This window comes from Lampetra fluviatilis, chromosome 42, assembly GCF_964198595.1.
Source record: "Lampetra fluviatilis chromosome 42, kcLamFluv1.1, whole genome shotgun sequence".
In the NCBI taxonomy this organism is placed as follows: domain Eukaryota; kingdom Metazoa; phylum Chordata; class Hyperoartia; order Petromyzontiformes; family Petromyzontidae; genus Lampetra; species Lampetra fluviatilis.
This window is the reverse complement of record NC_136316.1, coordinates 1,214,284-1,242,249: the sequence shown is the minus strand read 5'-3', so window position 1 is coordinate 1,242,249 and position 27,966 is coordinate 1,214,284. Positions and strand designations below refer to the sequence as shown.

The following is a 27,966-nucleotide window of genomic DNA, read 5'->3' as shown; positions in this document are numbered from 1 at the left end:
AAACATTTACGATGACCGAAATAAAATATGAATGACGGTACGGCGGTGGTGGGGAGTAGGGGGGGGGGGGAGACGGCTGCGGGCGACAGCCAGGAATGCCAGCGCTGTGCCAGCGTAACTTTAGATTTCGCTTCGACCCTCCGCGTCCTTTGTGACGCCACTCAGCGGCTGAAGTCCACCACAAAGCCACGCGTCGCCCCACCTCATTGTCCACGTCCGCTTACTCAACAGACGAACTCAATGGTGCTCAGTGCAATCACCCACCCCACAAATTGGAAATACAGGTAGCAACATTTTTTTAAATAATAATAATAAACGTAAGCTTGGGGGTGATCTGACCTAATCCAACCTTGCATGAAAAGTAATTTGAAAATGTTTTCAATTATTTCTCCCCAGCCGTGAAGCGTACAGGAGAAGGGGGATGGGATAATGGATCTGACCCCCATGGGGTGCGCCTCGCGGCTCATGGCAGCACGGCCACACGCAACTCGGCAACCTGATCCACTCATCCCGAGCTGATCGCCGTGCCGCCAAGCCACATTTACAATGGTCGCGGGAAAGTAGCGCGAGGCGCTCGAAGCTACTGCCTCGGTTTCTGTGCGTTCACGTTGTGCCCACACATTGACGGCACGATTAAGATGCCAGCCGACACGTGCATCGAAACGTCAGACGTCGTGCTGAGTAACTGGCAGTGACAACCTGACCTCACAGCAGAATGCTTGCACCCAAAAAAGACAAGGATCTCCTTACAGCCCAAATAGACTGTTGGGGGCAACTGCTGCGAGCGAGCACCTACGAAGGCCGGCACGGTACACGAGGGGATGGGTGGCCAACACCATGCCCGGCCACCTTTGTCTCAACAGTGCTGATATTTACACACACCGAGTCCTTGTTTAAGGCTGAATCAACCTCGGGACGGCGCAGGACCAGCTCAAATATTTGTCACCGATGTTGGCCATGAGCGAAAATCGAACTCCGGTCACCGGCTTCATAGCGCAGTCCTCTAACCACGACACTAGGAAGCCACTGGAGCTATGCACTTTAAAATTCAGATTGAAAACTCATTTCTTTAAAACTGCGTTTTGTGTTTAGTACTGTTGTTCTGCCACCGCACCTCTGATCATCACGGTTAGCGATGTACTGTGCGAAAGAGAAGCTCAACATACGTACAACCACCATTCCTCATTGACCCCACAACAACAACAGCCACCATTCAACACTAAGTGGTGGTAACGTCACCACGGCGCTTGTGCCAGGCTATGTGAACTTTAAAGTCATGTGAAGCATCGATCGCCCGTTGGCAGGAGGTTACGAGACAGACCCAGGTGCCACGGGTTGACTGACTGATTTGACTGAGATGACTGGCCGATGCACCACCTGTTGTTCCCCCTACTGTGCCAACTTTCTCTGTGTTTTAGCCGCCCGGCGCTCCGCTCGTTGTTGCGAGCGTCGCTCCTCTGGAGGGCGTCTGCATTCAACTGCCCAGTAGCGTCCTTCACGAGCCTCCTCCAAAGAGGCCGATCTTGACACCGCTGGTACCAGTTATTGGCAGGTCAACTCAGCTCCATATCCTCTCATACCACATCATTCCACCTCTTCTCAGACTCGCACAGCCGCCCAAAAATCCACACACCGCTCCATTTTGAGCAACCATTGAGAGACCTCACCTGCAGAAGGAGCAGGGCTGTCGATCTCTTCCGCTGCATCTCCCATCTCCTCCCGGGCCCCCTCGGCTTCCCCGTGCTGTCGAAGCTGCACCGGCAAACAGGGGACAGCGGCGCGAGTTAACCACACAAAGCCACACGCAGGGGGGGGGGGGGGCGACACAGTGTGCAGAATGGCTTAGGGTGGGCAAGCCCCACCAAGTCACTCAGCGTTGGTATGGTTTTGATTATTAACCAGGTAAGACTTTACAACAACGCACATTTACATGTGCAGCATATTTGTCAATACGCGGCATGATAAAGGCCTTCCCCCCCCCCCCATGCCTTGCCTGTCGTTAGACTTACTGCAGTCTCTCGGTTAGCAGTGACATCGGTTAACGGTTTTTCGGTTAACGTTTCGCCTCCCATAGGACCCACATGGTTTCGGCGAACGTTAAAATTTCGATTAGCGGTATGTTTACATTATATGCACGCGGGCGCTAATTTGGCCAATCCGTTTAGACCTCGACTGGCTTTGTTGACATAACGTTTTCTGTTTTGGCAGTGGAAACAGCTCTCAATTATGTTTTACTTATTTTTAAACTTATAAGTGAATTCCATTTACAGTTATTTCAATTAACAGTAGTTTTCGTGGAACGGATGTAAAACGTTAACCAAGGGACTACTGTGCTCGACCATACTTCACCATGCTGGGCACAGCGAGTTGGTGAAGGCAGGGAGAATATGCAACCCGGGAGCACAGAGGGACATTAGACCAATGGATGTTGCTGCATTGCCACTGGTGCACTCAAAATAGCCCTGCAGCCATCTCTGGCAACCTGCCATGCATGGTGGTCACTCATTCAAGCACAATCGAGGCTCGCATCCACGTTGCTTCGCTTCCGAGATCCAATCAGCTAGGACACGTTCCTGATAATGTTGTCCGAGGCTTTGGCTACACGCTAATGGTATGAATTAGCCACGTGATTCTCATTGCCCGTGTAAATATTGCAAATAATAGGAATACGTTTGCACGCTGGGCAGCCACTTCTAAGTCGCAGGAAATGGAGATAGAAGCAACGCCTCTCAACCATGGATAATCGTGCAAAATTACCCAATTATGGGCCACCAATAACAAAAGAATGTGGGTAATAGGGGTCACTTATCTGACCAGGTGGCTCGGCAGTCGAGCAAGCGGCTCGCAATCGGAAGGCTTGTGGGTTCAAAACCTGGTTGGGTGTTGGACTCAGCCAATCATTCCTCTGGGGTCGGTAAAATGACTATACCTCCTTGTGAGGAATTCAACGGTGGTGGCCTTTTGACTAGACTCGCCAGAGGAATGTGGAATTTCCACCGCTGGCTTCGGACTGTACACGGGAGATGAGCATTGCCCCGATGGTCGTAGGCGCAGGGAATCGCCGTGTGCGTTACTCATAGGAGGGGTTTAGACTCAAAACTTTCGTGACTGCAGGAATTCATATTCTTGGTTCTTTTGGTAAAGTCACGTAGATAGAAAAGAAAAATCGAAATTAGAAGCAAAAAATCATGACGTTTCGATCGCAACGCAAGCGGTCTTCTTCAGGTGGAGAGAAAAGAGGGGGGAGGGGGAGGGAAGAAGACCGCTTGTGTTGAGATCGAACCGTCGTGGGTTTTTTGCTTTTAATTTAGATTTTTTTTCCATCTACGTGATGGAACATTCACATTGGCAGGCAGATGGGAAATAGCGGAGAGAGTTGAGAGTCGAGGTATCAGTGGCGCCCCCTGGACCACTGCGGCAATGGGAGAGATGATGATAGATGAGGATGACTAACATTCACTGCCTGGAAAGGGGATCATAAACCCACCATGCCAAACATCACGCTCTGCTATGCAATCTCTGCTATCTTTGATGCGCACAATATCAAGACATTTGGCAGTAAAATGAGGCAATCCAGAACAAATGCTGCCTACATACCGCAAGTGCTCTCAAGCGGTAAACAGATTATATAAACAGGAGTGTTGGTATGCGGGTGTCACTGTCTTTTAAAGAATTTAAGTGGTAAAGCATATATATGAATTACACGCGACTTTTACTTTGTGAAGTCAGGCTGCGGCAACTGTGATGCTTGCCTCAGAGGGTGAAGGTAAAGGTGCAGGCCTGCGCTCCGCTGTTAGTGGAAGGGGGGCTGAGTGAGTCCCTCGACAGTGAATGAGGTCTACTCCTCCACGCTGACCGGACGTCTTGGACGAGGTGGGTGTACCCACACTTTACCCCACCACACGTGACCTACCTACCTACCAATCGACTATGGTTGTACCTATTTATCCTGCTGGGTGACGGTGGGCCGGTGATTTAATAAACACGTCCCATTGTCCCAACTGCTGCACCAGGAGATCCAAACGGCGACTTCAGAATTGCGTGCTATCCATTACACCACGGCAGCTTCCCCGATTGTAGTCGAGAAAAACAATCGCCCTGTCCCGAGGACACGCTGGTCCCGGTGTGTTCATAATGATCACGTCAACAAGCCGTGTGTATTACCCGCTGTCACGTATGAATGCGGATCAGAATCTTGGACGTTGATTGAAAGAATGTGAAACAAGAGGTGAAACTACGCAAAGCGTGGAGAGATGCACGCTCGGAATTACACCGAGAGACAGAAATAGGAACACATGAGAACGACGCCACTTGAATAGATCATCGTGCCCTGCTGAGACAATGAACTGGCCTTGGGCAGGATACGTCGCGGGATGTGGGAGTGGCAGCCAAAGGAGACAGCACGCCCGAAGTTAGCGTTCGCCGGAGAGATTGAGTGATGAAATAAACTCATGTGCAGCAGCTGGATGGGATTATTGCATTTCCTGACTGTAGGGAATGCCGATAGCATAGAGATGCCTTCATCCAGCAGTGGAATGACCTTGGTTAGTTATGACGCCACGCATACGATGCCACTGCGGTCATGGGCCCCTGCTCAACAGGTTCCGTAGCGGCCAGGGTGCGTGTAGAGCACCCGGGGCCAACGTGAACCACAACCAACTCGCTTTTGTGGATGTGCTCAGACCGTGCGGTCGCAGCACACTGTCGACGAGGGGCCGCTGAGCGGACTCGACGGTGGTCTCGGTGCCCCCTTCCCTCCATGCTGCTGGTTGAGAATATCAAGAAGGGCGCGGCAAGAGACGAGCATCGGGGGAAACGTCAATACGAAGCGGGGGTGCTCGATGTGGAGCTGCAGCAGCTGTGGAGGCAGCAGCCACCGCCGTCGTGCTGCTTTGAGCGATTGCCCGAGGAGCCTGTTGGTCTGCAGAAGATGAGAGTTGGCACGCAATTACCTCGCGACACAAAGACAATCCATTCAGCTGCTCCTCCAACACCGCATCGGTGCCGATATCTTCCGTGGCCTCAGACATCCCTGGGGCAGGGCACGGCACTCCGAGACTCGCGAGCTGCGTGGGATATGGGAAGAGGGGGGGGGGACACACACACATGTGACCGTACGTTCCATCGTCTGGCAACACATGGCAAACACCTGTGCGTCCGGCTTGAACTGCACATCGCCCGGCGCGGGGTCTGACAGTTCACTGCACGTGCTGGGACCTTGTCCAGGGACTGGTCTCTTCCTCCAGGAACTGAATTTTTCCTGAAGACGCTCACAGCAGGTGGAGCAAAACGTCAAGACGTCACACCGAACGACACGCGACACAACCCACAAGCACATCGGGCAGCTGTGAGGCATACACCCACTGAAGCACCAGCTCCAACTGGAATGCTCAACCTGCTGGGCTGACTGTGCAGGTCACATACTTGCAAGTTATGTGTAAATACTTAATAGTGTTTGTGTCTCCACTCTCAATTAAGCACGCGGTGGTGGTGCATCTCTGTTGGCTACCCAGAGTCAGCGGTGGAAATTCCACCTTCCTGTGCTGGTGGCAGAGGTGTGGACTCGAGTCATGTGACTTGGACTCGAGTCAGACTCGAGTCATGAATTTGATGACTTGCGACTCGACTTGGACTTGCATAACAATGACTTTGTCCCACCTATGAGATGTGGACTCGAGTCATGTGACTTGGACTCGAGTCAGACTCGAGTCATGAATTTGATGACTTGCGACTCGACTTGGACTTGCATAACAATGACTTTGTCCCACCTCTGGCTGGTGGTGAGTCTATCTGTAACAGGGCCCCTGGTGGTGAGTCTATCTGTAACAGGGCCCCTGGTGGTGAGTCTATCTGTAACAGGGCCCCTGGTGGTGAGTCTATCTGTAACAGGGCCCCTGGTGGTGAGTCTATCTGTAACAGGGCCCCTGGTGGTGAGTCTATCTGTAACAGGGCCCCTGGTGGTGAGTCTATCTGTAACAGGGCCCCTGGTGGTGAGTCTATCTGTAACAGGGCCCTGGTGGTGAGTCTATCTGTAACAGGGCCCCTGGTGGTGAGTCTATCTGTAACAGGGCCCCTGGTGGTGAGTCTATCTGTAACAGGGCCCCTGGTGGTGAGTCTATCTGTAACAGGGCCGCTGATGGCTTCCCAGCAAGTGGGACGACCCTCAGGCGCGAATGCCAACTCAGGCGCGGGCAGCGGCGGCTTGTGGCTCCAAGTTGAGGAGGCCTGGTGGAAGCGGATTTCTTGACGACTGTAGTGATGGTCGATGATGATCGTTCAACATAATGATCGTTTGGATAATGTCGATATTACCGCACCGGTGCTGGGCTCCCGCCTGGGAAGCTGCGTCGGCTGTGAGCTGCTTCGTCCGGTGGAAAAAGCACTGATAATGAAGTCAGTTTCTCAGTGGGTCTCTATGTGGGCCTATGGATATCTATGTGGATCTACGTACCCCTATGTGGGTATATGTGCAGTACCTCTACGTGTGTATGGGTCTGTGAAAATCTGCGGGTCTCTGCGCGAGTCTTTTGAGTCTTGGTGCGAGTCTATGGGTCTCTACGCACCTTTGGGCCTCTACTCAAGAAATCACTGGCGTCACGTTCCAGTGACACGATAAATCCACCTGCAAAGGGGGCATCACGGGGCCGATTTTGTGACCTCAACCTTGCAGCCCACAAGCCGTCACCTGAGCACAGTGCCAGATTATCCTACTAGCAAAAGTAGTTACACGTGCTACAGGCCCCGCACTTTCAAGGACCCCGCGCTAAATGCTTTCAAGCCATCAATTCCAGCTCAGTGATTCTGCACTTGCTCTATTACTATAGTACTATACTGTCTTCAACTTTTATGAACGACTGGGTGTTTAAGGTTAGCGATTTGTCGTATTATCTGGCTGTTAAGCAAATGAAAAAATACAATTACTTTACTATGCAAGTTAAAAATGTGTGTTTTAATATTTACGTGTTTTTTTTTATTTAGGGCCCCTTCATAACAACAGATGCTACAGGCCCCGCACTAGCTGAGTCCACCACTGCCTGTGCATCATTAGCGTGCACTGCAACGCTTTTACTGAATGGCAGAAGTGATTGAGCGACTCTACGCCCTGGCTCCTGCTCACTCCACTACAGAACCACGCTCGCAGTCATCCTACACTGCTCTGTCGTGTGTATAACAACAACAAAACTCAACACCTTCGTCAAAAAAGGCTGCCTTCAAAGGAAACAGTAGTCACTAATTGGCGTGTTGTTCACGTGACAAACCTTCCTGGCTGCGTCGGGTGGTGGAGGGTTACGACGCATTAACCCAGACACCTTTATTGTGAATACTGCACTTGCCGACTCAGGAAAAGCCTCACTGGGTCTTATTAGGAGGATCTCGCAAAGAATGTTGTTGTGGAATACCAATTCAGAAAACGCTCTTTCCTTCCGATATTAGGACGTCACTGGGGCTATGCACTTTTAAATATGGATTGAAAACGAATTTATTTAGAACTGATTTTTTGTGTTTAGTTTGTTGTCCTTCCCCCGCACCTCCGATTAGCGCGGTTGTCTGCGTACGGTGCGATAAAAGTTCAACACAGTGCATGCAATGTTTTTTTTAATCCTTTTAAGGCCACGGTGCTTATTGACGAATGTGTTGAATGTTCGCGTCGTTTTTGCTGGCGGTGCAGCAAAGACGACAGCATCACCACAATGGTGCGTTTCTTTTTCTCGAACTGTGTGGGCATGGCCAGCCCTTGCCACCTCTCCCAGCTACCTGCGTTTGTCATTTCAGTTTCCAACAACGATATTGGGCGCGCCCAGACATAGCTCAGAGGTTAATAATTGTCCATTATGCCTGAGTCAGACATGGAAATGCCAGGCGCACGTTCTCTTTGCTTTGTGATTGTGTTACACAGGCAGGGCCAATGTTTACAACTTAGAGATGCAAACTCGAGAATGTGACCTCGCGAAAGAAAACGAACAAACATTTAGCATGAAATGGCTGTGGAATTGTTAATTATTATTTTTTAACTATGTACATTTCTGATTGAGGTTGTTTAATTTCTGGGTAAACGTTTAATACAGTAATTAGGGTCGAGTATATATTGACATAAAACTTTCGTGACTGCAGGAATTCATTTTCTTGGTTCTTTTGGTAAAGTCACGTAAATAGAAAACTAAAAAAAAATTATTACAGAAAAATAATAAAATAAAAATACAAAAAATTGAAAATAATAAAAGCAAAAAACCCACAATAAAAATGTTAATTCCATTTAATTATACAAATATATAATTACGTGACTACCGAAAGAACCAAAAATATAGGGTCGATTATATCTGTGATCCAGCAGCTGGACAAGCTGGTCCCACTTCTTTGATAATGTCCACGATTGTTCCATCTGCTCTGGCCACTTTCCGCATTTCACACTGTAGCCGGACAGTGTGGTGTTTGCGTGTGACATCTGGAACCTACCTCACCTCAAAACTTTTCGTTTCCTAAGCGAAATCATCTATATACAGATGAAAAATAATATTGATATAATTACTCCACTTGTATTATTCTATCATACCTGCTTCGATCTATTTGAAAGATGTCAATTCTAAAGATATCAAAACACTTGAGGATTCCCCTTAATACAATGAATATGATGATATTTAATGTTTTAAATGTTGCGATTAAAGCGTCCCAAATTTAATGTCTCCCACTGGATGTACCTTCTCCAATTCACGTAATCCTCTTCCTATCTGTGTTATTCCAAGTACGCATCTCTCCAATGGCTCTTTGCAAGTGTGTTGCTGTGTGTGTGTAAAGTATTAATGACGACTACAACAGCAACATCTAAACTGCTCCTACATCTTATTCTTAGGTTTTTTCGGGAAAGTCACGTAGGTAAAAAAATAAAATTAAAATTCATAAAAGTAAATTAAAAATCACGACGTTTCGAAGGCAACACAAGCTTCCGTCTTCAGGTGGAACCGTCACAACAACTGCTGCATCAAGTGATACAGCACCTGAATACGGAAGCTTGTGTTGCCTCCGAAACGTCGTGATTTGTATTTTTATTTTACTTTATTAATTTTAATTTTAAATTTTTACCTACGTGACTTTACCGAAAAAAACCTAAGAATATGAATCCTTACAGTCACGAAAACTTCAAGTCTAGAATGCTCCTACATCTACACGGCTGGACGTGTCGTCTCAACGCCGTGTTCAGCTGCCACATTGCAAACGGCACAACGCTCATTCTGTCTGCTTGCACCACCGCTCCCACGGCTTCGCAAACTCGCACAGACCAGCGCTGGTGAAGTATGGTCAAACAAACCCCCCAAGGCATTGTGTGTCGTTAACAACGAGGGCGTGAGGCCTTCGGTTCGCCGATTGACGACGGGTAAGTAAATTATCATTTGCATTTTTGGGGGAATTATGAACGTATCACAACGTGCAGTAACTTGCATGCCGCAACTGCAATAAAGCACACTCCTTAATCCCACTAATATCTGGTAGAGTATATTACTCTGTACCACCACAACATCACAGGCAAACGAAAATCGATTTCTTCCAGACCGTCGCTATTCCGTGAAGTCGTTGCGTCCTCTGGACTTCACGTGGCGACAACGTTCAGCCGGAGACCCCCCCACAACCCCCCCACAACCCCCCCACCTACCTACTCCCGACGGCTGTGGCTGTGAGACTCCTCGCACGTCTCGTTACCTTTCATCTCGCGGGCATGCCGGCGTGGAGGGAGGGAGGGAGGGCCGGCAGGAGCCAAGTCCACTCTGGCTGCAGCAAGAATAACTTCTCTCGCCGAAACGCGACTGCTTGGATGCTCTCGGCGAGAAGAGGCAGACGACTTCCCTCTGCTTACAATAAACACCCTCCCCCACCCCCCCCTGTTCTCAATGTCCACGGACGAGTTCAGGCGCACGCGGCAACCGCAATCACGCTTCGAAGATCAACCCTCGTCGCCCGCTCCTTCGCTTCTTGTTTTGCGCGGGGGTCTTGCTGATCCGCGGCAGCTGCAGACGATGCTCACGGAGTTTCCGACCTCCCGATGCCCAAATCGCAACGACCACGAGCGCGACGGGGGGCAGCGCAAAGCCACAACGAGCTCCACGCGGGCTCCGCGGGGAGCCGCAGCAGAGAGGGTGGTGGCTGTTCCAACGCGCAAGTGAGCAGGCAAGCTGCGGAACAGGTAACTCCGGTGCCGGCAGCAGCAGCAGCAAACGCACTCTCGCGGACTGCCCACGCAAGACAATTTGCGCGGAGACTCCCACAAAGTGAGTCCGTCGCCTTCGCACTTGAGCCGTGTGGACTCGTGATGGACTTGGCGCGGCTCTGCCACTCGCTGGCTTGGTGCGTGTGTGTGCGTGCGTGCTCGCGAGAGAGCGATACATGAAGCGATCTTTCCGCATCGCCGACTCCAAGCCCCCACCGCACGTGCGGCACATTCCAGGGCAGGCGTCGTCACGCCCGACACGGACCGCGCGACGGCCACGAGCAAAGCGGACGTCGCGGGCAGCAGCAGCAGCGGCGGCGTGTGGACGCTGATCACGAGAGAGACGCGGATCGCGAGAGAGACGCGCCGGAGAGCGATGGGGGAATGCTCGGGCCACGCGTGGGGCTTCGTCCGCCGAGCTGCGGCGTCTGCGAAATTAATCGCACCGCCTGTGCAAGTGATGGCAGTGTTCGGTGCGACAAGGAAAGTCTGCGTCAACCCCCCCCCATGGCTTTCGGGAAGGTGCTACTTTTGCAATCTTTGGCTTTCTCAGTGGGCCTTAGCTGGTGAAATAAAAAAAAATGTTTCGTTTTAGTTCCAAGATATCTAAGCTTCAGAGTCTGGCGAGAGCGCGCCGAGATGGAAGATGACGCGGTCAAAGCACCCGAAATGTCTCGCGATCTCGTCGGATCTCGAAAGCGAATCAGGTCCCAGCCAGTTCAGCTAGTACCTTGTGACACCGCCAGGGCTTGACAGGTATGGGAGGCATGCGGCTGCGAGGTAGCCACAAGTATCCCTCCCCCCACCGTGTCTGTGGTGGATTGTGTTCAAGTGCTGTTCGCGAGCACCTGTGAAGGCCCACGTGAAGCCACTCATCATGGAGTTGGCCTGAACCCTCCTGAACGATATAGTCATGAGACTCGGCGAAGCCTTCCAAAGTAAATTACATTTCTATAAGAAGTCACAGTGCGTTTTTTTTTAATTAGTTGAATACGTTTGGAGAAAACCCATGACAATGCAGATGTAAACACATTGGCATTTGCGATGATTATCTGGAGGTTCATGGTTGACTCTTGGTGGTTGAAGAGCTGATGTCTCGAGTCACCCTGGTGTTGAAAGTGGAGGATGTTGCCTAAACCCCGGTCTTTAAACGTCATGACAACCGAAGATACTGTGGTATGCGTATAGAAAACGCAAAATATTGTTGTGCACAGAGCAACGCGACATGCCAATAAATGTTGCCAAGCCTTGTTAGGAATCATTCATTCATCCACAGCGTATGTATTCCTTGACATCACCCACGGATTTCGGCCACGCTCAAATCTGCGTGAAAATGAATGGATGAGGCGAGCGGTTCCCCATTCCATTTTCCCCTCTTCTCTTCTCTCACCCAGACTCGCTACAGCTGTTGTGTTAGTCAATCCACTGCTGGATGAGGGGCCTCCCCATGCCGAGCCAGTCACAGTGGGGCTGTTTCATCACACTTCATCGCACTTGTCAGTTCGGGTCGTTGAAGGGAGGGCACGAGAGCAGTTCGGATATCGCTTGCCACTGATGTCAGCTGTGACCTCGAATCTAAATCGGGTGGCAATGGTTCAGAGTGCAACGCGCTAACCACTGTGCCACCGCTCCATCCCAAAGCTGTTAAACCCACAGAAAAAAATCACATCACCACAGCAAATGGCAGGCTTGGGCAAAAAGATCCCTGCTGCTATTAAACTGTCTATCAGCGAAAAATATAACAAAGAAAATAAATGTAACGTAATTCTATGTGCAGACGGCACTAAAATGTAAGGCAGCGGTGGAAATGTATTGAATAACCAAAATTATTTGAAAGGACAAGAAGTCAACAAATAGTTTTTTTTTATATTTAAAGGTGTTGTAATAAAGCACACAGATAAAACTGAGAAAGGTAGAAAAAGGAAAGATTGAAACACATTGACCGTGGTCTGCAGTTCTTCAACGTAGACGCAGCGAAACGACACAAACTCTCTCTCTCGTGAAAGCCCTCTCGTCGTAGCTGGTAGACCACGACATTGGGGGCAATACAGCTCCTGACCATACTGATGCCATCATACACAATGGACAATATAAAACACAACAAAGGAACCTAAACACAAAAAAACTGGATGCATAATCAGAGGGTCGAATGTCTCTATTGATCATGCTGCCAAGGGCCGGTGGTGATTGAGCCATCTGCCAATACGTGCCTCTGGCAATTGGAGACTCGGAGGCTGACAGCTTCTCACCCAGGGAAGACGGGAAATGTATTGAGACTGATTAACACCGCTTAAAGAAACATTTTCTCGGGTTAATGAGTTTCCGATTATTATTTTGTTTGAGTGAGGTCTGCATAGAATTCCTCCACGAGTTTCGCCATTCTGCCCCTATCAAGGACAGTGGATCCATCTTGCTTAGGGCTCATTTGTGATTCGTTCATCGACTTCCGTTCTGCCGTTTCCATGGCCCCCATTGCTTGTTATGAAATCGCCTATGATTTTTGTTGGATTGTTGAAGTGGATTATCCAAAGCGACTGCCAGGTAACGATACATATGCCATATATATGCCAACTGTTAAAAAAAAAACTCATCAGAAAACATTTATCATCTGACTCGACGGTGTAAAGTGTAGTCCCCAGCTCTTAGTAGCCACTATCTGACATGTTCCATGAAGGACCATTGCCCGAAACATCAATTACATATTTATTTTCCTCGAACGCGGTTGGGTTTTTGTGGTTGTGCACCACTGCCAACGCAACATCAACAAATGTTTAACAAAAATTGTGCTGTTCTCCGATGGATTTTGTCAATTATTTTATCCAGTTTGACAGTTCTGTACTGTACATTATTTGTCATGTTGAGAAAGCTTTTTAATCACTGCAGTGACATACGGATCATATACAAGACACTAAGAAGATGAAAATACGAGCTAAAAAAATGCAGCCGCGTGGAGACGCATGCTTGGAATTACGTTGCCCAGTCGGCGAAGCCGGCATTGACTGTCCTGATTAATGACCGATTTGGTCCATTGACAGACCTCTATTTTTTAAGGTGGAATTTAAACACCATATTGACTTAAAGGGGGAGCAGGGTCAACGTGATGAGAGGCGAGAGAGAATAGGTCGGAGTGCTTTCTCAAAATTGGATTTTGATCACGGAAAGAAACATACCTGTGCCTACAGAGGAAAGATTTCAATCGGCGCAAGCAATGACGTATGGATCATAAACATGGGCTCTGGCAAGTTATTGTTACGCTCGTTTACCCAGGAAAGCCTGAGTTTCAAGGCTATTTTCACGAGGGTCTTGCCAAGTACTTGCATTGTGTCACCTCAATGCAGTACTTTTCAGATAATAATTCGGCATTGGGATGTTTTGGCCAATGCCAGTTGCATTGTGTTTTTTTTAGCTCTGGAAGGAAACAAAAAAATCCGGAAGCCCTCCATGCATAACAAGGGGAGAACACACAACTCCACACAGACAGAACACACAACTCTACACAGAGAGAGCAAGAGAACACACAACTCTACACAGACAGAACAGGGAGAGAACACACAACTCTACACAGACAGAACAGGGAGAGAACACACAACTCTACAGACAGAACAGGGAGAGAACACACAACTCTACACAGACAGAACAGGGAGAGAACACACAACTCTACACAGACAGAACAGGGAGAGAACACACAACTCTACAGACAGAACAGGGAGAGAACACACAACTCTACACAGACAGAACAGGGAGAGAACACACAACTCTACACAGACAGAACAGGGAGAGAACACACAACTCTACACAGACAGAACAGGGAGAGAACACACAACTCTACACAGACAGAACAGGGAGAGAACACACAACTCCACACAGACAGAACAGGGAGAGAACACACAACTCTACACAGACAGAACAGGGAGAGAACACACAATTCTACACAGACAGAACAGGGAGAGAACACAGAACTCTACACAGAAAGGCGTCCGAGTTGGGAATGTAACCCACGAGCTTCTTTTCGAGGCACACGTGTTAGCACTGTACCACCATGTCACCCACATATGGGGGAACAAGGAAAAACGTGCATGTTGGGAATTAAACTCGAGACAGAATGAAGCACACTCAGTTCAAAGACAGACACATCGTGTTCTCTGTTGGTAACAAGGTTCTTGGACAAGACACGCATTGCTGTGAGACACATTGCTGTGAGAGATGACAGCTGGTGCTTGAGACTAACGACAGTGGTAGGCGATGGAGACATTCCCGATAGGGTGACCACTGTGGAGACGGAGCAATGAGATCCGCTCATTTGTTGAAATTCTTTCACACCGTACATAGCCAACCGTGCTAATCGGAGGAGTGGGGAAGGATAACGAACCAAACGGCTCATGACATCACAAGGGCACGAACTACGGCATTGTCATTGTAAGGCCCATCCAACAGTGGATATATCCTATCCGTTAATGATTAACTCACAATAAGAGACTTAAAATTATCCTGTCGTGGGTATGATTTGTTTTATTAGAATCGAAATGTATTTTGTATGTGTCCTTTCTGTCCTGGGAAGCTTCCAGGCTGCACTCACACACATTCTACTCCATGGCATCTAACAGCAACGACTCATAACATTCTTGTTTAAATGAAAATAAACACAGAAATGTATTAAAACCAGGCATTCCATCATCTCAGGCCTATACCTGTAAGATGGAATTTAAACATCGTGAAGTGTGGATGGATTGCAAGGCACGGAAGGCGATAGAGATCAGAAGCATCTTCTCAAATGTTAAGTTTTACCTGAAACCTCGATTGTCGACTTGCCAATACTCACTATACTCATGTAACATATCGTTTTGCTATGGATCGGGGAATGCCATGAATCCCACTTTAGACAACTTTGCAGATCAAGTGCAAAGCTAAACCTTGGGTAAAAATGTCAAGTTTCTTTTTTAAATTCTCTGGCAAGGGCAGGTCCACGGATCTATCTCCATTACATCCAAACGCACTCCCTCCTATTCACCTCAACACCTTGACTCATTGTTTGTGTGAGTCTCCCATTAGCTTCTTCACCTCAGCCGTGCGTTCAGGTAACAACCCACACCCATGGCTTAATTCCAGCCGGGTCTAGCCAGGTTAACCCGAAAAAAAAGTATTTCCACCTAATTTAGGCCTAGTCCAACCCCTTAGGCCTTCTCCAGTCTTGCCAGCGAACTGTAAAATATTCAGTGAGAAATTAAGCCCTCCCCTCACCAGATCCAGTTTTACGTTTAAACATGCAGTTTACATTGTACTGGCATACCCCTGGGGTATTACATGTTCATCTACATCAACAATTTTATGTTGCCATAAAAAATAAAAAAACACAATGTAAACATTCAAATTGATTGACGTTTAATACCTGTTAAAAGTAACATTTTCACCACTAACAGGAAAAACAGAGAACACCGGGGCAGCTGCTGCTTTTATTTCTCATGGTAGACGAAGGAGAAGTCATAGAAGGCGGTGTCGCCATCGTCGCCACCGCCGTTGGCCACAGCAGTGCTGCCCACGCTACGGTGGTTGACGTGCTTCACGAACTTGAGGGTGTCACGGTCCCGGTACACCAGCGCCAGGCAGTTGTTCTCCGGGAACACGGCCAGGAGCTGCTCACACAAGACACACGCACGCGCGGTGAGCACACGCCACGCCAACACTCGTACGGTAACACACTCTACCCTAAGACACGCACGCGCGGTGAGCACACGCCACGCCAACACTCATACGGTAACACTGTACCCCAGCACACACACACACACACGCTACCCACACTAAGTACGCATTATCCCAACACACACTAACAATAACACACTCTATCCTAAGACACGCACGCTCAGTGACACACACTACCAAAACGCACACCACCCCAACACGCATATACACCATACCGCACGATATCCCAGGACACACACAACCCAAGTAACAGAGTACCCCAACACACATTATCCCAACATGCACTACCCCAACAAACATGTACTTACAATAACACTCGCCCAACACACAAATACGCTCACAGTAACACAAAGTAGCCAACGCACATTCTTCACTAACGCACACGTGCTCCCAGTAACACACACTAACCCAACACGCACACAAAGGAAACATTGATTCTTCATACCTGTGGAGTGCGGACAATTTTGTTATTTTATCTTTTTTCTGCTGAATTCATTTTAATGTTAGCTTTTCCATTTATGTTCACGTGCATTGCTCTGTACATTGTGCTCATGTATTTTTCTATCCACATTCTAGATGTGCAACTTAGTATCACGCCTGAAGGCAGTGTTGGGAAATAAGCAGCCAAAGCAGTGAACATTACTTCACTGGCCAGATTTTCATGAAGCCCAAGTAACCTGCGTTAATTCTGACACCAAAACATTCCGCGTGCAACTCACTTCCTCGTCCTCGTCTTTCGCTACGTACGACGTGAAACCTCCCCAGTCCGAATCCCAGTCTGTGAACACAGCAGCACTTTGTTTTTACAGTCACCACTCAACAAGCAAAGAAACGCGCACACGCCTACGAAAAACCAACACGGTAAAGTGACTGAGGCGTACGACCTGTAGAGTTGTCGATTTTCACAGCTCTACTTCACAATTGTATTTCATTGTTTTTCAAGCTCACTTGACAGTTGTTCCTCGAATGCACTTCACTGAGTTCACTCGACATGGTTGGACAGAGGCTGCAGCAGGGGAATTTCAGGAACTCGCCCATTGTTTAAAGTGCCACGAAGCCGCGACCCTCTGAATGGCAAGTCCAGCGTGATAACCATCACACCACGGCAGCGTCCCCATGGACCCTGACACAATGTACGATGTGCCGCGGCAACACACTGGCGATTAGCCACGTTCAGCGTCGTGGGTCAAGCGTCGTACCGCTGCAGCCGCAGTAGAGCAGCAGGTCAAGGGCGTAGCGAGCGTGCCGAGCGTCGCGGTCGTGGATGAGAGTGTAGGAGCCGTGGCGCCAGCGTCTCAGCTCCCCGTAGCACCGGGGCACTGCGCTATTGCCCCCTGCGGAGCAGAAGGCGAAGGGTAACTGCACCGCGCCTAAGCCTCTGCGATCCAATGTTTTGAAGGCACGATTATAAAACCCGCCACTTTGAAGGATTTACTGGATGTGCGAGTTTTCTCCAGGTACTCCCAGTTTCTCCCTGTTTATTCCCGCATGTGGACTTAGAGGCTTTTCTGAAAGAATACATTATTATTGTTATTAAATTCAATCACTACATCCAGATACGGCGACATGCACAGCCTGTAAGAAATGGCACGGGGGTAGGAGAGTTCACACACTTGTAACTACATCGACCTGTGATGATAACATCTACCCTACAAGGAAGCTATCTAGACGACAGAGTAGGTAAGATTTTGTATATATGCAATCCACCACCTGACTGAACATTGTATACATTTAACAAATTCCTCCACCGATGACAAGGAGTTAGCCAAATGGAATGTGAGAGATTCACTAAGGTGAGGGCCAAATTGCGTGCAACACATTTTATCGTGGTGGAATGGCCAAAATAACTGACTCTTTATAAAGACATTCACATAACCAGGTTTGAGCGACTTAAGTTTGCCAGGTTACGAGTTCAACTTTACGTTCAAGCAAGTACAGTACTGTTTACTTAATAAAAATTTCATTGTAAAAATCGCCTGATCGATAAGCATCGCTTATGTCCACCATATTTTGTCAAATAAATGCATGAAGAACAGAGAGAAGACGATGTCAGTTTTGTGTGGCTGTCAAAGAGAAACAACGCCATTTTGCTAAATTCTAGGCGATTCAACGGGTCTCTTTGATGCGTTTTCGACTTGTACCACGCTCTGCGATGTTTGATGTCCGACATTTCGCCCCCACATTCTGGGAGTTTGTTTATGATCCGGAAATCGTGTCGAACAAAACACGGCAGACATGAAAACAGATCTGTTAGAGCGATACAGAGCGACCGCAAAAAAAAACCTTAAGCAACAGCAATTCAACTTGTACAGTAGAACCCGTCTTAAATGACAGCAATTGGTTCCATGAAACCAGTCGTTAAGCGAGTATAGGAAATACATGTTAAAGGCTGAATTCGTTCCGATAGCATCGAAAGTGACCGTTTTTCACCAAAAAAGGTACTTTATAATATTTAAACAATGGATATGAATACATAAAGATACCAACAACATTATGCAGTCTATTCTTAGTCTCAAGCCTCACCTTACCATATTAATAATAAGTATGCGGCCCTTGCCCCACCACCTTCTCCAACCATTATATAAACGCAGTGGTAACTCCTGCAATCTCTCATTTACTTGATACAGCTGTCGTGGCTGTGACGGTACCACCTGAAGACGGAAGCTTGTGTTGCCTCCGAAACGTCGTGATTTTTATTTTATTTTACTTTTTAATGTTTTTACCTACGTGACTTTCCCGAAAAAACCTGAGAATATGAATCATTGCAGTCATGAAAGCTTCAAATCTAGAATGGTTAATGAATGCATTAATTAATATTTACTGTACCTACAACAGCCCGTTGTTAACAGGGGAATGGCAAGTAAGCGAACACATTGGGATCTATGGAGGCCTGTCGCTAAGCGATTCGCCCTTAACAGTGGTGGTCGTTAAGAGGGGTTCTACCCTATCAAACAACACACTTTGGATTCCTGCTCGTCCAACGGAAACCAAAAGTGCATGGCAACCGCAGTTGTGCCAGCGAGATGCTCGCGATGCCTCTTCACCTTTGTCCGCTGAACACAACGAGGGCCTCACAGAGGGCCCCACCGAAGGCCCCAAGGCCCCCACAGTGGGCCCCGCTGAAGGCCCTGCCGAAGGCTCCACCCCGGCACCTCCCTCCCGTGACGCCGTTGCTCCACCGGGGGCCGGGGACCCGCCCGTTGTCCTCTCTGCATCATCACCGTCATCTCCAGCGGCACCGAGCTCGTCTTCACTCCCTCCCTCGCTCTCTTCGCCGTCTCCCTTGGCGGAGCTCTTCTTCACCCTCTGAGAGCCCCCCTCCTCTCTTTGCCTGTTTTGGTGCTCACCGTTGCCTGGCGAGGGACACAGGCGCGATGATGACTGCAGGCAAGGGCATTAAGAGAGGAATTTCAGCGAGAGAGTACGTAAAGTTGTACGACCATACCCTGGATGCACTGTAACATGGCAAAGAAACTTGATAGACCACTTGAATTGATAAGGCGCTTCCATGTTTTTCGGAATCACTTGAGGTATCACAGTTAGTTGCACAGTTAATTCCTAGAATTGTTCTGCTTGGCCTGAATTCTAGGGGGGTGGTGAGGGGGAGGGCAACTCGAGTACATTATCAAGTTCTGTCGTTCATGGGAATTGGATAATTAAAATACAATGCAGTGACGACACTTCAACACCACCCTGCGTTTCAACCCTCCTATCCCTCCGTCTCAATCTCCCCCCGAGGCCACACCATGCCTCATCATCCTTCATATCACCTTCTCCCCCCGACTCGCCATCCTCCTGGGACTCCAAGTCATCGCTCTCGGAGCCAGAGTCCCCCGACGCCAGGAAGTGCAGTTTAAGCCCCGTGAAGTTCGCGAGCAGCAGGAAGAGCGCCTCGGAGCGAAGCAGCTCCAGACACTCGCACACCGGCGCCGGCAGCAAGCGCTCAGCCGCAGCGTCGTAGCTCCTGCATCACAGAGCCCCCGCAAACGAATAACAAACGAGTCGGAACTCCCTGAGCTTGAGGGCGGTCGTTCAAAATATCTCCCGAACTGAATTTGGTTGCGATAGCGGTGAAGGGAACAAGTTCACTTTGGTGGTTTTATGAAATGGCCACCACTGGCTTGTACAGCGTTGGGCGTGCGGACTGCGCGGACCTGTAGTGCGGTGGCCCTCGCCTCTCCCACTCGATCGTAGACTCTCTCACTGCATCACACAGAGCCTTGAACTTCTCTTCCTAAGCAACACGGAAACATCAAGAACTTTTAACCCCGTCGCTGTCCGCCCGAACACATATTTTGCTGTTAACGCTAAATACGATTTTCACACACTGTTTTGCAATTACACAACTAGAGCCTTGCAAATGATAATGAATTGTTTTTCAGGAGAGCGTTGTAAAGCCACAGGTCAGAATTCTAAAATGTTTGGAAATCCTTCCTGTACACATGAGAGGTGCAACTGTTCACTCGCTTCAAGACTTAATGTATTGTCTTGCTATTCCGTGTCGACATTTGATTGATAATATTTAGTTTTGCATGGAGATGAACTCAGCAGACTCTGGTGGTCGGAGCACTCACATCAATACGTTTTATATAAGAACACGGACATGAACTCCAACTAAAGCGATGCAATGTATGCATTGTGAACCAGAGGAATGGCTATTATTCGACAGATCATCACTCATCACTGCGCCGCCACGTTATCCCCTTCAACGTATCCTTCAATTTTACTTTAACAGTAAGGAACGTTAAAGCGTAATGAGTCGTGTTTGACTGTTAAAACGAGCTCAACTGGCTCCGAACCCCCCGACTGTCATCTAAGCACACCAGTTTGCATCACTCAGCACTTGGGGAGTCGGCGCGTTTGACCCCTCGAGCTGCTGTGCGTGGACACGCCGTGAACCGACTCCGGGGCGGTTACCCGCAGGAAGCCCTTGAGTTGGATCTCGGACTCGCGCTGGAACTGGTCCTGGATGGAGGCCTGCGTCTCCATGTCTAGGTACAGCGGGTTCAGCCACTCCAGCAGCACCTGCTCCTGTAACAAGCACCGGCACACCAGCAAAGCACTGGCCGTCAGATCATATCCACCTTCAGTGATCCATCAGTAACAATAAAATGTGGTAAATAAAAAGTTTAAATGCGACCGCATCTTTAATTGCCGTACATAGCAGGGGGAGTACACACTCGAGCGAGCGATGATCACCAGGATGAGGGCAGGACAACAGGCCTGACCATGTCATTTCTGTCCCTCATGGTCCTGAAATGCCCCCAATACATTCTTGCACATGACCCGAGGTCAACGCTCCATCGAAATGTTGTTCAGAGACCAGTACCACCATGATTATTACTACGGGTGTATTGACCATAAAATACCTGCTGTCTTTTGCACAGTGAAACTTAAGATCCTGTTATGTCATTCGAAAAAGAGAAGGCCATGTATGAGTGTCACGGTCCAAATTTGCCAAGTTTGAAAATTTCCTCCAATATATTTTATTGGGCGAAACCCATATTGCTGCAATGCCCCCTTCTCCTGGCAGCCTATACCCATCTGTGAAAAATAGCACCCACGCATGATAGTGTTTGCGCTATAACATTGCAAAAATGCTGCAAATACCAAATGTATGAAATGTATTTATTTAAACATCAGGGTATTTTCTTAAACACGTTGAAGTTTATTAATATAATAACTTTGCTTACTTTATTAACGAGCAACCCACACGTCCATCTGTCCCTCCCTCTGGCCGTGAAAGCCAGCCAGCAAAACTTGTTTCTAACACAGAATCATTATTCCACCGCCGCCGTCATGTGCAGCGGCAAGCCGCCCTTACGTCGCGAGGGAGGTGCGGCGTGAGAGCGAGCGGAATGTGCAGCGAGCGCTTGAGGCGAGGCAAGCTCGGGCCGTGGAACCAGCCGCCCACTGACAGACGGCGCTTACTCTGTGAGAGCACCTCGGACACCTGCAGGCGGCGGCGGCGAGGGAAAAGGGACAGTGCGGCACGGTGACTTTGATAGGAGAGTGGCGGTGGGCGCAGTGGGTAACACAGGCTGGCATGTCGAGTACGGTCAGACAGCACCCCCTCCACCCACGATCCGCATGGTGTAGGCAGATTCTCATCCAGCAGCGGATTGACAAATGTGGCTGTACATGTTCGCGTACAAGCGGTTCACATGTGTATACAATTTTAGATCAGTCTTTATTTTGAACGAAATTAGTTATATTTAGTCAACAACAATCTTTTGCCAATACAAAAAACATGCCTTTATCTTATTAAGACTTACGTAGCAATGCAGTTCCTAAAAAAGCTCAACTGAATTGTCAAACTAATTAGAAGTTCAGCACCACTGGGTATGAGTGGGAGTGTTTGTGGTTATGGTTGTAAAGGCCCACCATCCCAACCTCACCTGGTGGTAAGACATGGGCGACACTTCAAAGAAAACCAGCGTGTTCCAAGCTGGTACCAGTGACTTGACCACACTGAGCGGATTCATGTTTTCTGTCGCACAAGACAGTCAAGACAGCACCACTCCGTCATGACGTCCGAGTACCAGTTGCTTGGTTTACCATTTAGGAAGGGTCCAGGACCCTGTATGTCCCCCAGCACAGTCACAGGTTCATCAGTTTCAGATTTACAGCCACTAATTGATTTTCTTATAATTTATCATCAGACGATACTTGATCCACACAGTAGGGGGCAGCATCTTCCCAAACACCCAGTCACCGAGAGCAGTTGCTTGACAGTAAAACCCAACATGTAAAATCACTGCTCAAAATTATTCACATTAGGTGCAGAACCAAATAAAATGAAACCGGTTTTATAATGCACTAGCGGTAAGTACCCGGCGTCGCCCGGGCGAAAAAGACAGACACACAAATCGACTTACACACAGACATCGACCCACACACATAGAAACACATCGACTTACACGCAAGCACACACATATAGACTCACATACACATATATAGACTCACACACACATAGACTTACACACACATATGGACTCACACACACATACATAGACTCACAGACACATTGACCTACACACACACATATGGACTTACAAAGACAGACATATCGACTAAGAGACACACACAGGGACTTACACACACACATGGACCCACGCACACACATCGACCTACAGACACACATAGACTCACACACACAGACATGAACTTACACACACACATATCGACGCACACACACACGGACTCTCACACACATTCACACATTGGCGTACACACATCGACTGACACACATAGCCAAATCCTCGTAAGCGCGCGTGCACAGACGAACAGACAGACAGACAGACAAAAAATGCCTTTTATAGGTTAGATGGTAGAGGGCTGACTGGACTGAGACCATCATCTGACGACAACTGAGGACCTGGTTGAATCGTACGCGGCTGCCTAGATTCAAACCCAGGATCTGAGGTGTGAGCTCAATGTTCAGACCTCTGAGCCACCTGGCTACTTTCCTTCCACTCCCACTCCATTGCACAGCTTAACCATCCCACACACACTGGCCTTTGCTGCCACTTTAAACTGCCTGATTGCAGTAGCTTTCGCACCTGAACCACAAACACTTCTCAAAATCACATTACGTCAGGCACCGACATTGCTCTCCAGTTTCATCCCACACAAAGCAAAGCACTCTTTAGTGGAATTTACCAACATCCCAACACAGGATTCCCCTGAAAAAAGTCGTGAGACTCGGTGAGACTTTACTGGGTATATAATGGCATTACTATTGTGTAATAAAAATGAATAGTTTCCCTCCAAAAATATTTGCGAAATCTTATACAGGTTAATACAATTTTACATCAGCCATCACTGAGAATTTGTGAAGCATTCATTACATTTACTGAAAATATTTTTTTGCCGGGGGCCCCAATGGGCCATGTGGCAGGGGCACTTGGGACGGGCCTCACCATCCACACTGAAGAGCTGCAGGGCGCCACCGTCCCCCTCGCTCCAGTCCGGCACCAGGTACAGGATGTAGGCGACGCGCCGGCCCTCCAGCTCGTCGTCGTGACACAGCAGCACGTCTACGGAACGCGGCCACGCGGCGGCGGTCGCGGACGTCACAACGTGCCAGAAGAGCGTGCACTTCCCACAAAGATTTTATACCATCGGGATTTAATGATTTGTATGGATAGGGTGCTTAAATGCCACAGCAACTCAAAGCACCTTACATCACATCTCATTTCAACAATTCAGCTTCACTGCTGCAGCCTAGCCAGGTGGGGGACTATGTTCCTATGTGGAATCCTAATGATGTAATTTTCAGGAATACATGTTTTCATTGCGATGTTTGGCCATTACTAGTTACGTTTCATGCATTTTTAGAGACGACAGGAAACTGGAGAAGTTAGAGGAGATCTCCACACAGAAAGGCGTCCGAGTCGGGAATCGAACCCAGACACTTCTTGCTGCGAAGCACAAGTGTGCAATATCTACCAAGACTGTGCTCTTCTGCGCTCCGTCTGTCTCTTGTTGTCCTTCCCCCGCACCTATAATTAGTACTGTTGGCTACGTACGCGCAAAAGAAGTTCAACACTGTCTCGCCGCTCACCTGTGTAGTCGTACTTGGCACAAAACATGTCCACAGTGTCCTCAAGCTCCACAGCGAGAACTTCCGACAGCCATGCGCGGAAATCCTGGTAGAGCACCGTCCTGGGGTGGCCGCACCACCGGCAAAAGCAGCGTTACAAACCCAAAGCACCCGGTCAATCAGCTGATCGCCGTGTTGCCACTAAAAAGTTTCCCGAGGTATTTAATCGCTGAGCGAGAATGGTAACTGCGCAGTGATTTTGTCGTCCGCTGGCATTTTAAATGCTTAAACTCATAGGGGCTACATTGTCGGTAGCAGAGGGCAGTGCACGTGTACTTCTATGCTACCCGCCTTCACCCACCCGCACTGACTAGCTTAAAGGATGATCTAATAATCCCATGACCCACGTAGCATGGGAACACCTTCATCCAGCAGTTGATTGGTGCCTCAAGATCTACTGCATGCAAGGCACAGAATAAATGATAACTGGTGATGACTGTTTGACAAAGGAATGTATTACTGGTCGAAGTGTATAATTTGAGGTGTGCATATATTTAAGGGATTGCCGTGATTTGCTTAGCTGTTAATTATGGATCCAACACTATTCCCCTGAATGAGTAATGCACAGACACAAACCTTAGTGCAGAGATGCATGACTCTTGCCTCTCCTTCAAGTCATCCGACTGTGTGAAAGAAACACACAGCAAGGTCATCATCATCATCAATGCTAGATATATAAAGATTAATTATCAGCTATGATCAATTAGCTGCTGGATGAAGGACTCCCCATACCGTCACATCTTTAACTTTTTTTGCTCGCCTTTTACGAATATTTATAGATGTTCAAGAGGTTAGCGAGTTTGCCGTGGGAAATGCAGCGTTCAGCAAGAGAAGAATGCAGCAGACAAGACGGATGGGCAGAGAGTTTAGGAAGAAACTCGTGACAAACCTACAAAGAACTGTAATGTTGCATGCGGAATTTTTAAAAAATATATATATAAATACAAATATTTAAAAGTCTTTAGATGTGAGTAATCACATCAACTGGAAAATATCAGATGGAGAGAAAGCAAAATGTGGAAGTTCGGGAGCAGGTTCAGAAGGAGAGAAGAGAAATTTGAACAATCCAGAAAAGACTAACGATGTGTATTGGGCACATTGTCAAAAGTAAGTGTCATCTTGATTTGAAGCTTTCGTGACTGCAGGAATCCATACTCTCTTGTTCTTTCGGTAACTTACCGAAAGACCCAGAGAGTAGGTAATAGTCTGATGAAGTTCTGGAAGGAAAGAGGCCAAGAGGCAGATACATATGCTGCTGCATGACTTGAAGGAAGCGGGCATGGCACACAGATATTAAGAAGCAAGCTCCAAGATTGGACAGGATGGAGGGGATTTCAAGCGAGGGATGTGCTATCGGGGCACGGAACGAAGTTTCAGTGGCCAAAGCCGACAACATTGCGGTGAGTGAGGACCACCTGCTGAAACTTGTAAAGGTCGTTGGACTTGTGGTGGAAGTCGAGGGCGAGAAGTTCTCGCTGGAGTCGCCCCACGAAGCCGTCCTCGTCTTGCAAGAAGTTGGGGATCACGGTGTGCGGGAACGGGCCTGGGCACACCGCCAGCGCCGCCTCTAGGGTAACACACACACACACAAAGATCCCCGTATGTTCGCATACCGTGTCAACCCATACGGTTTACCCGTATTCTAGTACATTCGGCGTACTGCCGTTTCAGTACGGGCAAAAACAAAATTTTTGTATCTATTTGTTTGTGTTGATCCCTCGTGATGGGACTTTGCTGGATGAACGTTGGGATTTATAAGGGCACGGGGTGACCAATAAGGTCGGAATTGGTCTGAAATAAGGTAGGCACTGATAAGGGGTTGACAGGAATGTGTTCGCGAGCAGCATCTAATGAAGGCCGGCCTGGGGTCGCCTTTGTCTCCCTCGTGGCGATGTTTACACATCATCAACGCTGAGTACACACGGCACCAGGTACTCGTTTGAGGCCGAGTCGACCTAGAGGGAGGACAAGTTCACACATTCGCCACCATGAGTGGAAATCGAACGGTGGTGAGCCACCGGTTTTGTTCGCACAGCGAGCTAACTGCTGCCCCACCGCTCCCCGCATCGCCACAAAGACAAAGATCCCCCGTATAGCCTTAAGAGACTGTAGGGACAAGTGCTGTGAGCGAACACCTATGAAGGCCGGCACGGCAACACGAGGGGGTGGGTGGCCAGCACCACGCCCGGCCGCCTTTGTCTCCCCAGTGGCGATGTTTACACACCACACCAGGTACTCATTTCAGGCTGAGTCGACCTAGGGGAGGCCCATGACCGGCTTAGATAATCGTCAGATAACAAAACAGGTACACACGTAGTCTCAAGCTCAATCAACACCAGAATTGTGGGCGACAAGAACATTCAACCCTGCTATCTTCTCTATTTATGTTAAAACTTATTCGGCTTGGTACTGGACATCTGTAAAACCCATAAAAAAACGCTTTATAGCTCATCGGATTCCTCCAGTGCAGGTTCCCCTTGAGCCGGCAACTTCTCTCGTGCTGAACGAGGCCCCCCCCCCAGCGTCCTCAATCCTCCACCTGGGCGACTCTTTATAACTCGGAATGCACTGGACGTCTTTAAACTACGGTACTCATGAAACCAAAATGCCGTCTTCACCACAGGCCACCCTCAGGGATGTGTTATTGTGGTGGTGGTGGTGGTGCAGGGGGTGGTGGTGCAGGGGGTGGTGGTGCAGGGGGTGGTGGTGCAGGGGGTGGTGGTGCAGGGGGTGGTGGTGCAGGGGGTGGTGGTGCAGGGGGGGAAGGCGCGTGGGGAGAATAACCACGTCCAGATTGCCCTGTGGATCGTGACACCCCCACCAGATGGGGGAAGGATGAGGGTAGCCCTGAGCTCCTCACACTCTCTCTGTCACTCACCTTCAACAAGAGGGGCCCCATCTCTCCACGCCGCGCTCACCCGGCTCCGCACCGCGGAGCTCAGAATCCTCTCGCTCAGCGAGGCCAACTCGCTTCTCGCCTCCTCCCTCCCATCGTCTCCCGCCGCCTCCTCCTTCCTCCTCTTGGCGTTGTTGTTGTCATTGTTGTTCGCGGCGGGGGTGGTGGTGGTCGCCTCTGGTTCTCGTAAGTCGCCGTCCGCCGACCGCTTGGAACTCATCGCGTAGTTCTCGCGCCGCACTCCACGTGCGTGGCGGGCGGGCGGGCGGTGACCACCACAGAGAGGCAAGGGGAAAGCGCCGTTCCTCGTGGAGGCGCCGCGCCGCCATCTTGCTCAGGGAAGGCGCCCCGTGTTTGTGTGGACACTGAACCCCCTCGCCATCTTGCTCAGGGAAGGCGCCCCGTGTGTTTGTGTAGACACTGAACCCCCTTTGCCATCTTGCTCAGGGAAGACGCCCCGTGTGTGTGGACACTGGACCCCCTCGCCATCTTGCTCAGGGAAGACGCCCCGTGTTTATGGACACTTAACCCCCTCGCCATCTTGCTCAGGGAAGGCGCCCTGTGTGTGTG

At 49.0% G+C, this 27,966-nt stretch overlaps 2 protein-coding genes across 4 annotated transcripts in view; both read right to left on the bottom strand.

Annotated features, from left to right (window-relative positions):
• The window catches only part of LOC144946629 (kinesin-like protein KIFC3), a 48,838-nt gene extending 38,522 nt beyond the window's left edge, over positions 1-10,316 (bottom strand). For all 3 annotated transcript variants that reach the window (XM_078875646.1, XM_078875647.1, XM_078875648.1), the window contains exons 1-3: positions 9,694-10,316; positions 4,953-5,066; positions 1,668-1,752 (exon numbers count right to left, since the gene is read on the bottom strand). In XM_078875646.1, coding sequence (XP_078731772.1) covers positions 1,668-1,752; positions 4,953-5,030 — 163 coding nt within the window. In that variant the 5' untranslated portion in view covers positions 5,031-5,066; positions 9,694-10,316. The remainder of the gene's footprint in view (positions 1-1,667; positions 1,753-4,952; positions 5,067-9,693) is intronic.
• Positions 10,317-14,694: 4,378 nt separating this feature from the next.
• On the bottom strand, positions 14,695-27,815 carry OGFOD1 (2-oxoglutarate and iron dependent oxygenase domain containing 1). Its single transcript, XM_078875640.1, has 14 exons — positions 27,379-27,815; positions 25,916-26,067; positions 25,077-25,123; positions 24,462-24,562; positions 23,818-23,934; positions 22,294-22,385; positions 21,720-21,848; positions 20,813-20,926; positions 20,050-20,129; positions 19,666-19,859; positions 18,940-19,248; positions 17,095-17,229; positions 16,615-16,673; positions 14,695-15,828 (listed from the first exon to the last, which is right to left on the bottom strand). The coding sequence occupies exons 1-14, from the start codon at positions 27,614-27,616 to the stop codon at positions 15,649-15,651; spliced, it is 1,947 nt and encodes a 648-aa protein (XP_078731766.1). The 5' UTR covers positions 27,617-27,815; the 3' UTR covers positions 14,695-15,648.
• Between the last annotated feature and the right edge of the window lie 151 nt (positions 27,816-27,966).